The sequence below is a fragment of the Cebus imitator genome, unplaced genomic scaffold, assembly GCF_001604975.1.
Source record: "Cebus imitator isolate Cc_AM_T3 unplaced genomic scaffold, Cebus_imitator-1.0 Scaffold297, whole genome shotgun sequence".
Taxonomy (NCBI): Eukaryota; Metazoa; Chordata; class Mammalia; order Primates; family Cebidae; genus Cebus; species Cebus imitator.
The window spans coordinates 770420-784408 of NW_016107612.1; the positions used below are offsets into that span (position 1 = coordinate 770420).

At 45.0% G+C, this 13989-nt stretch overlaps 1 protein-coding gene across 1 annotated transcript in view; it reads left to right on the plus strand.

Moving 5' to 3' along the window:
• The first annotated feature begins 6 nt into the window (after nt 1–6).
• CFAP20 (cilia and flagella associated protein 20) overlaps nt 7–13989 on the plus strand; it is a 17076-nt gene continuing 3093 nt past the window's right edge. The window contains exons 1-2 of the mRNA XM_017502586.1: nt 7–408; nt 13334–13413. Coding sequence (XP_017358075.1) covers nt 325–408; nt 13334–13413 — 164 coding nt within the window. The 5' untranslated portion in view covers nt 7–324. The remainder of the gene's footprint in view (nt 409–13333; nt 13414–13989) is intronic.

The window sequence follows — 13989 nt, forward strand, 5'->3', positions numbered from 1 at the left end:
CGCGCTCCCGGGGGCCGGGCTCAGAAGGGCGGAGGGATTCACTTTAAGCCGCGGGCGGCCCTCCGCCTCCATTGAAGGCGGGGAGATCGGCGCGGCCGGTAGTTGCTGTGGTTTCTGTTCTGAGCTCGCAGCGTAGGAGCTGAAGATCGTGGACCTAGCGTTCCCGCGTCCGAGTCTGGCCGTCAGTGGCTGCAGATCCGGAGGCCAGGAGGTCAACCACCCAGGGCAGGCCCGCTGCTGTGCATTCGCCGCTCGGTGCCTGTAACTAACTACTCCGAGGTCTAGGTCGGCTCTCGGGCGGCTGAGGAGAAGGCCGCCGCCGAGATGTTCAAAAACACGTTCCAGAGCGGCTTCCTCTCCATCCTCTACAGCATTGGCAGCAAGCCCCTGCAAATCTGGGACAAAAAGGTCAGGCTAGGGGCGGCGGCGTGACGGGGTGCAGGGGCTGCGCCCCCGCCTCGTCCAGGGGTTGGGGACGGGGAATGATTGTGTCGAATTGGGGCCTGGGAGAGGCCGAGAGGACGCTGTTGTGCCTTGTCCGCAGCCTGGCGGGACTGGGGCGCGAGGTGGGGGCGTCGCTTAAGCAGCGGAGGAGGTGGGCGTGGCTGGGAGCTAAGTGTCCTGAAGCTGTGGTGTGGTTAGGGCCGCGACCCCCGCTCCTGACTTGACTTGGTCAGTCCATTCTTTTGAGCCACTGTTTCCGCATCAGTATAATGGAGTTGATGGTGCCCATCTCCTAGCATGAAACGTACAAACTTATGTGAGGGAGCTCTGGGGACATACAGACGAAAGGACTTGGATTCCACAAATATTTACTGATATGCTGTTTTGTGCCAGGCACGGTGCTGGGCACTAGACACAGAGCCTTTGTTCAGGCACCCTTAAAAAGGCGCAGCCAGCCAGGAAGGCTCCGGCGAAGCCAGTGATGTTTGGATTTTATTCATTTGCTCCCTTCCTCCCACTGATCCCAAATAAGCCAGAATTCAGTGGCCCTTGGCACCTGCTCCACACTCACTGTGACTTGCCTGTACTATGCCCTCGTGCCTGATTTCTCCATCAGGAAAACTTCAGAATGCTGACAGTCAAAGTCTTGTTTGGATTAAGAAACTCAGAGCCAAGTACGAGCCTCATCTTCATTCAGGAATCCACTAGATGATATTTTCTTTGGCCCCAGGAGATGATGACTCTGTCTGCTTTTTACAGATGTGAAGATCTAGCTGTCTATGAGTTGATCTGCATTTTATTACTTTGGTATTTCGTTCTAAATACAAATTCCCAGGCAATCAGCTGTACTATTTCTTGATTATAAGTTACGGGAGGCACTCCAATATGCAATTTTTAGGGGATATTCTGGGAGAATGGGGAGAGTTCGTATGCTGAATGCTGTTTTTAATAGTGATGCATGTGGAATAATCTCAGCAGGGTTTATTGGTAATGAAGCCAAGAATTTTGGATTTTATCTTGGAACAACTCTGTATTCCCTTATCCACAGATGAGAACTTTGGGCCACATAAATTTGGGAGAGAACACGGGCAGCTTTCTGCCTGTCACACTAGGGGGACCCCTTCGTTCTGAGGGCAGCTTTGAGGGTGGTGTGTTCATAGTGTTACTTTCGTAAGATGGTTGAAAGATCTGAATATAATGACATTGGGTCGTTGTGTATGTAAAATCTACTCATCTCTTCTCTTTCAGATGATTCTGTCTACAAGCTAGAGCTAGTACCAGAGTATAGGAAAGCAGTTCCTTAACGTCGCTGCATTACTGAGGTTTTTAGTTTCATGGGTTTTTTTTTCACAATAGAATAAAACATTGTAAACTGTAAATTGCATCTGTACAAAGAGACCCCAGGGTGCCTGGGAACTTTGTAAGGAGATTGGCTTCCCAGCCATCAGGCATGAAGAGAGGGGGTCCCTCTGTGGCAGTGAAACTTGGAAACTGAATTGTAACAAAGTGTCAGTATAAGGCAATTGAAATAGAGAATGGGACTTGACCTAGGAGGAGGGGTTTTCAGGGGTTTTAGTAAATTCAGAGAATTTACTAAAGCTGAAAGAAGCTGGGAGCAGCGGCTCATGCCTATAATCCCAGGACTTTGGGAGGCTGAGGTGGGCAGATCATGAGGTCAGGAGTACGAGACCAGCGTGATCAACATGGTGAAACCCTGCCTCTACTAAAAATACAAATATTAGCCTGGTGTGGTGGCGCGTGCCTGTAATCCCAACTACTCAGGAGGCTGAGGCAGAAGAATCGCTTGAACCTGGGAGGTGGAGGTTGCAGTGAGCCAAGATCGTGCCACTGCACTCCTGCCTGGGCAACAGAGTGAGACTCTGTCTCAGAAAAAAAAAAAAATAAATAAATACAGCTGAAAGGATTCCAGTAGTAGGGAGACCTCAGAATTTCTGTTATGAAACTTGTGTCAGTTTTCCATTTTAACCCTTCTGGGCTTAATCTTGTGTGCTGTTTTATTTTTCAAATGCGGCTTTTTGACTAGTCAACATGTTTACTCAAGAACAGAAAAGCAAAGTCACCATGGTGCACTGTTTCCCTTAACAATGCCACTAGAGGTCGGATGGTACCCTAATGACATAAACACGTGGGAAAACATTGTTATATCGATTGGCAGCGTTACTTGGAGTATATTAAACAGACGTTTTGGCAAAACCTTCAGAACACTCATTTCAAGCAAAATCTTCACAATGGTAAAAGTTTTTGATGTGTTTCTAACTCTTCTTATTTAGACTCAATAGAAAAATGTTTAGGATTAGGGTTTTTTCCCTCTTGTGGCTAGGGAAGGAAAGAGAAGAAAAGGGAAAGTTTGGGGCCATATCCCTCAGCTTTGTTGTGTACGCTTTTTCTCAGCTCTAAGTCCTCAGAAAGTGCTGGAAATCCAATCCAGTAGGGGGAATACTGGGAATTGATATACTGATCAAAGATTTATTGAATGATAGCTGAGTGACAGGCTTTGTGAAGACCTGGGAAGATAGAGAAAACATTCTTCCTGCTTCCAGGATCTAAGGCAAAGTTGTAATAAGAACAGAGTTTGTGGGGCGGTGAGGGCTGTCTACTTTTATTTAGACACGGCCCTGACTTTTGCCAGTAGGTGTATATTGACTGTGTATATTTATAGTTTTTATTTCACAAAGCTTTACTGTTACTGTTTTCCTTCCTGAGTAAATATAGAGAGAATTTCTGTTCGGTTTCTATGAAGAATTTTGAGAAATTTGGTTTGACTTCTTTTAGGCTCTGTGTCTGTGTGAATGTGAGAAGTGAATGCTGTATTCATAGTACCAGTGAATTTGCAAGTCTCCCTTTTGTGAGGATGGCTCACTCATGAGTGTTTGTAAAACCTGCAATTTATTTGAGGCTCTGAAGCTCACAGTCCCTCCCCTCCATCTCATCCTTCAGATCTCAACTTAAACATTATTTTCACTGGGAACATGAGTTAAGCCTCAGTTGAATTGTAACAAAGTGTCAGTATAAGTGTGTGCTGTGGCATGGCAGTTTTCTATTGCAGATTGTCCACTGGACTGCAGGGTCCTTAAGCAGAAGAACAGTATCTTACGTTAAAACCTCAGTGCTAGGGTGTGGTCAGACACCTTGGATCTGCATCCTGACTGTGCTGTGTTCCAGTGGTGTGACCTTAGCCATGTCCTTAACCACTCTGTTTTCTCATCTACTTCTCACAGTTATGAAGATTAAATGAAGCTGTATATAAATTAAGTCCTTATCAACAGAGTTATGGTGTATGCAGTCATGCACCACATGATGGCATTTCAGTCAGACCTTATATGTGACAGTGGTGCCGTAAGATTACCATGGAGCTGAAAAATTCCTGTTGCTTAGTGACATAAATGTTGTTCATTAAATCAAATTCTTTACTCGTGTTTGTGAGTAGGTGTAAACCAACCTACAGCACTGGCAGTCATGTAAAAGTATAAGCATATACAGTACATATACATGTACGGTGCCTAACACTTGATGATAAATGCCTGTATTACTGGCTTATGTATTTACTATACTCTTTATCATTATTTTATGTATTTTTTGAGACAGAGTCTCATTCTTGTCTATCAGGCTGGAGTGCACTGGCGCTATCTCAGCTTACCGGAACTTCCGCCTCCCAAGTTCAAGTGATTCTTCTGCCTCCGCCTCCCGAGTGGCTGGGACTACAGGTGCGTGCCACCACCACACCCAGCTAAATGTTTGTATTTTTAGTAGAGATGGGATTTCACTGTGTTAGCCAGGATGGTCTCAATCTCCTGATCTCGTGGTCCGCTAGCCTCTGCCTCCCAAAGTGTTGGGGTTACAGGCATGAGCCACTGCACCTGGCCTGTATTTTATTTTTTATTTTTTGAGACAGGGTCTTGCTGTTGCCCAGACTGGAATGCAATAGTGTGATCATGACTCACTGCAGTCTCAATCTCCTGGGCTCAAGTGATCCTCCCACCTCAGCCTCCCAAGTAGCTGGGACTACAGACTCTCAGCACCACATCTGGCTAATTTTTATATTTTTGTAGAGCAGGGTTTCTCGATGTTGTCCAGGCTGGTCTTGAATTCCTAGGCTTAAGCAGTCCTCCTGCCTCAGCCTCCCAAAGTGCTGGAATTACAGGTGTGAGCTCCCATGCCTGGCCTCATCATAATTTTACAATGTACTCCTACTTACAACAACAACAAAAGTTAACTGTAAAATAGCCTCAGGCAGGTCCTTCGGGAGATATTTCAGAAGAATGCAGTGTTGTCATAGGAGATGACAGTGCCATTTGCGTTATTTCTTCTGCAGACCCTCCAGTGGGACAGCGTGTAGGGGTGGAGACTGTTGATTGATGTTAATGATCCTGACCTTGTGTGGGACTAGGCTCACGTGTGTGTTTGTGTCTTGGTTTTTAACAAAGAAGTTAAAAATTTAAAATAAAAGGAAAAAGCTTATGGACTAAGGATATATAGAAGGATTTTTTTTTTTTTTTTTCTTTAAAGACAGGGTTTCATCATGTTGACCAGGCTGGTCTTGAACTCCTGACCTCAGGTGATCTGCCTGCCTCAGCCTCCCAAAGTGCTGAGATTACAGGCATGAGCCACCACGCCAGGCTTTTTTTTTTTTTTTTGGAGACGGAATCTTGTTCTGTCGCCCAGGCTGGAATGCAGTGGCACGATCTCAGCTCACCGCAACCTCTGCCTCCTGGGTTCAAGCGATTCTCCTGCCTCAGCTTCCCGAGTAGCTGGGATTACAGGCATGTGCCACCACGCCTGGCTAATTTTGTATTTTTAGTAGAGACGGGGTTTCTCCATGTTGGTCAGGCTGTTCTCCAACTCCTGACCTCAGGTGATCCACCCGCCTTGGCCTCCTGAAGTGATGGGATTACAAGCATAAGCCACTGTGCCTGGCCAAGGTGTATCACTTTTTATTGTTTATTCAGTACTTTACTGTACCTTTTCTATGTTTAGACACACAAATACTTCCATTATGTTATAGTTGCCTAGAGTTTTCAGTACAGTAGCATGCTGTACAGATTTGTAGCCTAGGGGCAGTAGGCTATACCATATAGCCCAGGTGTGGAATATGTTGTACTGTCTAAGCGTGTATAAATACACTCTGATATTCACATAGCCATGAAACTGCCTGAGACATTTCACAGAATGTAACCCCATCATTAAGCAACACATGACTGTAGTTATTACTTTGTAAGCAATGACATATAGTATTAAATTGGCAGAGACTGAGGAATTTGCTCAAAACTAAAATAGATATTTGAACTGAGCCCAGCATCCAGATGTCTAGGAATAGGAAGTACAGTAAAACCAGACTTCTGAAATGAGAAGAATTTAGTTGTTGCACCATTGCTTGCCCAGTCCTAAGCCCTTCCTGTGGCTCTAAATAAAGTCCCTCTTCAAAAAAAATTCCTACATCCTAGCTTTTAGAATCCACATAAGCCATGCTCCTGGGCTGAAGCGTTCACTCCTCCTGCTTCACTCGTTCCCCAGGCAGAGCTCACCTCACTGGGTTCCTCCTTTTAGCAGTAGTCTCCTCCAGAATTGAAAGAAGTCCCGTTCTCTCACCTTCAAGCTTTTGCACTTCCTGGTCCCTCTGCTGGGCATTTCCCCTCACCACCGCCCCAAGCTTCACTCCCTCTTTTCATTAGTCTCTAGTCACAGTTCAAAGGCATTTCTGAGTGACCTTCCATGACTCTCCAGGCTAATTTACTTCTTATCACACTTGAAATTATTAGCTTCTTAAGGTCTGTATTCCTGGCTATATACAGTTTCCTGATAGAGGATTTTGTAAGTTTCTAAATCAACAGCTTAGAAGAAATTAGAGATTTCTTTAATGTTACCTTGACATCTGGGATCAGCAAATTTTATATTTATTAAAAGACTCTTGGCCGGACACAATGGCTCACGCCTGTAATCCCAGCACTTTGGGAGGCCAAGGCAGGAGGATCACAAGGTCAGGAGTTTGAGACCAGCCTGGCCAATATGATGAAACGTCGTCTCTACCAAAATACAAAAATTAGCTGGGCGTGGTGGCATGCGCCTGTAGTCCCAGCTACTCGGGAGGCTGAGGCAGAAGAATCGCTTGAACCCAAGAGGCAGAGGTTGCAGTGAGCCAAGATTGCACCACTGCACTCCAGCCTAGGCAACAGATCGAGACTCTGTCTCAAAGAAAAAAAAAAGACTCTTATGTTTAATGTAAACATTACTTCTGGTTTTAAGGAAAGTACCAGGAGGTTCTATTCCCACTTATACTTGTGTAAAACATGGTATAATTTTCAGTCTTAATGGTAGTAATGGTCGTATCCTGGCCCGGCCCCGTGGCTCACTCCTGTAACCCCAGCACTTTAGGATGCTGAGGCGGGCAGATCACCTGAGCTCAGGAGTTCAAGACCAGCCTTACTAAGATGGAGAAACCCCTTCTCTACTACAAATACAAAAATTAGCTGGGTGTGGTGGCACATAACTGTAATCCCAGCTACTTGGGAGGCTGAGGCAGGAGAATCACTTGAACCCAGGAGGCAGAGGTTGTGGCGAGCTGGGATCGTGCCATTGCACTCCACTCTGGGCAACAAGAGCAAAACTCCATCTCAAAAAAAAAAAAAAAAAGGTAGTATCCTAAAAGTACATGAGATGAGATTGGATGAATTCACAAAAGCACCTTTGTCTTTCCTGTCAGCTTGTCTTTCTCTCAGCTGCTGCTGTTCCTCCCCTACTCCCAGACTAAATATTAGACCAGAGTCTTTTGTTGTTGTTGCTGGATAGTATTAGATTCCCATTTCCTGTTCTAATTTTTAAAATAAAGTCCCTCATCAGAAAAAAAAAATCCTACATCCTAGCTTTTAGTTAGCACACCTTGTTGATATATATTAAATTGGTGCCGTTTTCAGTAGTAGAAGTGAGTGCATTTGAACATAAAGATGATAAAACTTTTTTTCTGGCTTTTCCTAGGGTCAGCTGGACCCTAGGACAACGTTCTTCATTATTCTGAGTCAGGTTTTACTTTAATTGAATAACGGCGTTTTGTTTGTTTTGTTTTGTTTTGTTTTTTGAGATGGAGTCTCACTCTGTCGCCCAAGCTGGAGTGCAGTGGTGCAGTTTTGGCTCACTGCAACCTCCACCCGGGTGCAAGTGATTCTCCTGCCTTAGCCTCCTGAGTAGCTTGCCACCACACCCAGCTACCTTTTTTCTGTATTTTTAGTAGAGGTGGGGTTTCAGCATGTTGCCCAAGCTGGTCTCAAACTCCTCCTCTCAGGGGATCTGCCCGCCTCGGCCTCCCAAAGAGCTGGGATTACAGGCATGAACCACCATGCCCATCCGAAGGCATGGGTTTTAATTACACTTACCTTTTCTTAGCTATGCACGTAAACATCCTTACACAAACTTAGGGGTTGTTGGTGTATGCCCAGAGTTGCTTGTCTGCTGTCTGGATAGCCCCTGCCAAGTATAGCAAAGGGAGCAATGAAGCCTTTGACCCTTGGGAGCCTGGTAGGCCCAGGCTTTGAGTCAGTCGGAGCTATGCCCAGTTCTCCCCACAGGGGTCTCCCTCTGCCTAATTTCTGACTCGGAACCCAGCCCCTAACCCAGTGCAGGAACTTTCCTGCTGAAGTGGACAGCTCTAATGGCTTAATGTAAATCAGAGCATGTGTCATAAAAGCTAGGATGCCAGATGGCTGAGGGTTCAGCTGCCTGCCAGGGTGAGTGGGTGGGGCCAGAAAAATGAAAGTGGGGGGAGGGAATGGATACAACTTGTGTTATTTTTAAAGCAATCATAGAAATATATAGCATCTGCTGGCTCCCTCCTTATCTCAGTCATAGTATTTTTTTTTCCTTCAGCTTGGCTCCCTGAGGCTTACTTTGAGGGGAGGGAGAGGAATCAGTTTTCTTTATTAGTTGCCCTAGCAACCATGGAAAGCCTGGGAGGAATGATTGTTAAGACTGGCCTGAGGCTTGTCCCCTTGTGTTGTCTGCCGAGGCTGAGAATCATTATGTGCTGTAAGGTCCAGTAACTGGGTTCTGAACCTCCTTGAGCACCTCCAGCTCATGGGCAGGGGAGGGGGAATTAATGAAACAAAACAATATTGGCCTTAGGTTTTTTTTTGAGGACTGAAACACTCGTAGGCCACACTTTGATAGTGGGAATGTGTCATGAATAAAAAAATTAACAAATCACCAACAGTCGGCTCTTTGTGATCTAGAGAGGGACAGAACATGTTAATAAAACCCGCGTCCACTGTGAGCAGTAAATGCTGAACAGTTCATTTCATCTTCATCCCAAAGCCAGGCCTGCCCAGTGACATCTGAACTGGAAGGAGCTAAGGAAAGGAAGTTGATACTTTCTGATAATTGTATCTTGCTGCATCCTGTTGTCAGAAGCCAGTTTTAGGAGGAGGTTGCTTTCCTGGAAGACCTTTGTAATAGGCTGTGACAGCTAGATTGCCAGGGTGGTGGGGAGGCTTTGCCCTGAATTGCCGTCCACTCTCCCCTTTGATCCTAGTTTTAGAGCCTAGAGAATAGGCTTTGGGAAATTCTCTTCCCTCTAATACACAGATCTGATTAACCACCCTTACCACTTCCACCCTACTGTTTTCCAGTAAGTTTGTATTTGCAGCCCTTTAAACTTAATAAAGGAGAAAAATCATAATTCACTAACAAATCCACTTAATTTGATTTCAAACCTCTGGACTTGTCATATGGGGATACTTGTGTTTTTCTTCTTTGGAGGTTGAGCATTCTCTTGGGGAAAAGCTCTGTTTATCTTATCACCAGCCAGGTTCAAACTCGAGAGAGACTGATGGGCATTCCTTCAAAAAAGTTGCCTTGACCCCTCCGAGTTCCCTTGTTTGGTGAAATACATTCATTCACTTTGTAAAATTTAAATTTGTGAGTGTGTTTGTTATCTAGCAACACTGGGAGAAAAATAAATCTCTTTAGTAGATTATTGAAAATCCAACTAGAAGTTAACTTGCCTACAGAGAGAAGCGTAGGAATCCTAGATTATCCGGCTTTCCGTTTGCATTGGCTTCTACATGCAGGGTACGGCTTTGCTTTCTTCTGTAAAGACTGGAATGGGTCATATTTGCTGGTGTTCCAGGGAAGTCATAAACTTTGAGATGGGCAGAAGGCAGATTCCCTAACCTTTTCTCCCTGTGAGATCTGGCTGGCCTTTCTGGAACTGAGGGAGAGCCTGTTGTTGACTCTGGCTGGAGAGACCTTGAGGGATATAAGGTTTGAGGGCATGCTTTAAACAAGGTTGGATAAATAGCAACATTTTGCTTTTTAGCAATAGCAGTTTTTAGGCCCAAGTTACTTCTTAATCCTGTCACTTTTACTGTCTATTTGATCTTTGCAATTTGTCTCTTTTTCAACAATGGTTGGCTGGCTGTGGTGGCTCATGCCTGTAATCCCAGCGCTTTGGGAGGCCAAGGCGGGTGGATCACAAGGTCAGGAATTCAAGACCAGCCTGGCCAACATGGTGAAACCTCAACTCTATTAAAAATACAAAAATTAGCCAGGCGTGGCAGCACAAGCCTGTAGTCCCAGCTACTCAAGAGGCTGAGACAGGAGAATTGCTTGAATCCGGGAGTCGGAGGTTGCAGTGAGCCAAGATGGCGCCACTGCACTCCAGGTTGGGCGACAGAGCAAGACTCTGTCTCCAAAAAAAAAGAATGATTATGTTATTGAGAATAATTAGTGGTATGTTATAAAAGCAGTGTTTGCATCTTGCGGAATACTGCCAGCTCTTGTCAGTAGGGCTGTACCCATTAGTTAGAAATGATTTCTTGATTAATTCCTTCTTCACCAAGTCTGCCTGGTTTTCCACAGAAAATATAGGAGGAATATTGCCACTTAGGTTGGGAACATTTAGATGGTGAACGAGGTGGGCAGTGTTGGCGTGTTCTGCACAGACCCAAGGCTTTGTGCTCTTAATCTCCTTGGAAGGAGGCCCAGCATTCAAAGCAGGAGGGCATTGAACATTGCCAGCTTTGTTTGAAAAGCATTTCAGTGTGACGTTTTGTGTCTTGAGAGCCTAAGAAATGCTCCATTGGCAGGGATTGGGGTCCCGTCTAGCCCAGCATTCTGTGTCTGACAATGGGCACCCATTTGTGGGAAGCATTCTTCATGCTGGCAGCCCCGTGGGCTTTGTAATATGCCCCAGCATCTCTGGCTTCCTATAATAGTCCACGGTGGATGTGTTATCCAGGAATTTTTATAACCCTCCTTGAACCTATTCATATGTGCCAACTCTTAGGGTGACAGATTCCAGAAGTCAGCAAATATTTGAATGCTTAGTTTATGCCTAGCACAGTGCTAAGCATTGTCGAAGATAGAAATGACGCTTCATAACTGGTCCTTGCTCTTGCTTGAGCTTATTCTTTCTTAAGGAGACAAGAAGATGTGCTTGCAGTTGTGAAAAGGATGGGCAGTGACATCAGATGTCACCTGTAGAACACCACGCAGACCATGAGTGAATCAGACTCACAGTGACAGCGCTCAGAGACTAATGTCTAAAAACAGAAACATATTATTAATAATTTATGTTGAAAAATAAAACTACCAGACTCAACACTGATTTCTCCTCATATGCAAATCTAACAGCCAAATTGTAATCAGTAGGCTGATGAGTGAACAAGGGGAGCTTTAGTCAGTGTGATTGAGTCATTGATTATGGCAGCCTAACAGCCCTTCCTACAGTACCTAAAAAAGACGTATGTTTGTCTTTCTCATGGCTTCTGTTCTAAACCTGGTCGATCTTTTTCATATATTATTCCATTCAGTCCTAATAGCCCAGCCCTGTTTTTTGTTTGTTTGTTTGTTTGTTCATTTTTGAGACAGGGTCTCACTCTGTTGCCCAGGCTTGAGTGTAGTGGCGTAATCACAGCTCACTACAGTCTTGACCTCCCAGGCTCAGGCTATTCTCCCACCTCAGCCTCCTGAGGAGCTGGGACTACAGGCGTTTGCCACCACATGTGGCAAATTTTTTGTAGAGATGGCGTTTCACCATGTTGTCCAGGCTGCTCTTGAACTCCTGAACTCAAGCAATCCTCTTGCCTCAGCCTCCCAAAGTGCTGGGATTACAGGCATGAACCAACATGCCCAGCCCCAGCCCTGTTTTTTGTTTGTTTTGTTATGTTTTTGAGATAGTGTCTTGCTCTATCACCTAGGTCATCTAGGCTGGAGTGCGGTTCCACAGTCATGTCTCATTGCAGCCTGGACCTCCTGGGCTCAAGTGATCCTCCCACCTTAGCCTCCCAAGTAGTTGGGACTATAGGCACACTACAGGTGCATGCCACCCCACCTGGCTTTTTTTTTTTTTTTTTTTTAAATAGAAACAATGTCTTACTATGTTGCCAAAGCTGGTCTCAAACTCCTTAGCTCAAGATGTCCTCCTGCCTCAGCCTCCCCAAGTGCTGGGGGATTACAGGCATGAGCCCTTTGTCTGGCCCTAGCCCTGTTTTGAAAGTGCCCTTGCATATCTCAGCTCTGTCCATCTTAGTTGTTTAAGAGTTTAATGCTTGAAGATAATTGTTCTTTCCTAAATATTTTGAGAGGAGGAATGTGTATTGAATATTGATTCCACCCTATCATCTACCTCCTACATATGCAGCAAACAATACAAAAACAATGTAGGATGAAGTGCTAAATTATGTCGTCTAGACAACATGAGCCAGAAAAATAAATCAGAGAAAAGAGAGGTCAGTGTGGGCTGAAAATGCTAAAGAAGGCATCTGTGTGTGGCAAAGATGGGAATTGAATTCCTGCTTTAAAAGTAGACAATTAGGGAAAAGCAGATAGGAAGCATGAAGCAGGAGTAGCTCCAGGGGAGGAATGCCTTCGTTTTTGTTGCTGCCCCCCTCAGTGACACTGAGTTTTTCCTTGGCTTTTCTGGACAAAGAAATCCACAAGGCAGTGGCAGGGCGTGGTGGCTTATGCCTGTAATCCCAGCACTTTGGGGGGCTGAGGCGGGCGGATAACTTGAGGTCAGGAGTTCGAGACCAGCCTCAACATGGTGAAACCCCATCTCAGGAGTTCAAGACCAGCCTCAACATGGTGAAAACCCCATTTTTTTACTAAAAAAAATACAAAAATTAGCCAGGCGCAGTGACTTAACACCTGTAATTGCAGCACTTTGGGAGGCTGAAGCAGGCAGATCACCTGAAGTCAGGAGTTTGAGACCAGCCTGCCCAACATGGCAAAACCCCATCTCTACTAAAAAAAAAAATGCAAAAATTAGCCAGGCGTGATATCGGGCACCTGTAATCTCAGCTACAATGGAGGCTGAGGCAGGAGGATCGCTTGAACCCAGGAGGGGGAGGTTGCAGTGAGCCGAGATTGTGTCACTGCACTCCAGTCTGGGCGACAGAGCAAGACTCAGTCTCAAAAAAGAAAAAAGAAATCTACGAGGCAGTATGAAGCAGTGGAAAGCCTGCTAAGTCCTGAGTCTCCAACTTAGGGTTTGGCATTTGCAGTTCTGGGGTGCCAATGTCCACATTTGTAAAATGGAAACAGTGTCACCTGCCTTGTTTTTACTGTTGTGAGGCTTAAGTGAGAAGGGAATGCATGTGAATATTCCTGGTGCATAATAGGCACTCAGTAGATGTTAGCTGAATCTAAACTGAGTTGATATATTTGGGGAGAAATTTCCCCTGATTTACGGATTACCTGGGATACCCATGGTGGTTGATGTGACCCTGTCTCGAGGTAATAGCATGGCTTACTTACATATAAGCTTCAGTGTACTGTGTCACAATTTTCTATGTACGCCTCTTGGGCTACTGTGGTTTTCTTTCAGTGGTTCTGTTCAGCCTTGTCAGATATTTCAATACTAATCTAATTTTCTTTCTTGTAGGTGAGGAATGGCCACATCAAAAGAATCACTGATAATGACATCCAGTCCCTGGTGCTAGAGATTGAAGGGACAAATGTCAGGTAGGTTGCCACCTCTGTTCTCCCAGAGACATTAGATACTAGAGAGGCAGTACGTCATAAAGGTTAATAGCACAGACTGCGGAGTCAGAGTGCCGGATGTGAGTCCAGCTCTGCTGCTTAGAGCTTACCTTGGGCAAATTACTGAATCCCCTAGACCTTAGCATAGCATACTCATCTGTACGATGGGCAGAATAATAGTACATTTTCTTTATAGGGTTATTGCGAGGAGTAAATAGTGAATATATGTAAAACACTTAAAACCAAGCTTAGCACATAGTAAGCAGGATGTAAGTATTAGCTATATTATTATTAACCAAAAGTATGTGTTGGGGTCGGGAGGGAGCAGTGTTGTGCAGCTCATCCAGTGGGTGGCCAGTGTGGTTTTCAGTGCCATAGAGTTCTCAGTTTGGGTTTTCTATCATTCGATGGCTCTCATAGACCAGAATTGAGGTCTTCTCTCATTGGAGGAGCTTCTAAGATCCACTCTCTGGCTTTGTTTTCAGCTATTTTATTGCTGCTATCTAGTCTTTTGTTTCTGGGTCCACCAGTGTTTGTTTTTTTTTTTTTTTTTTTTTT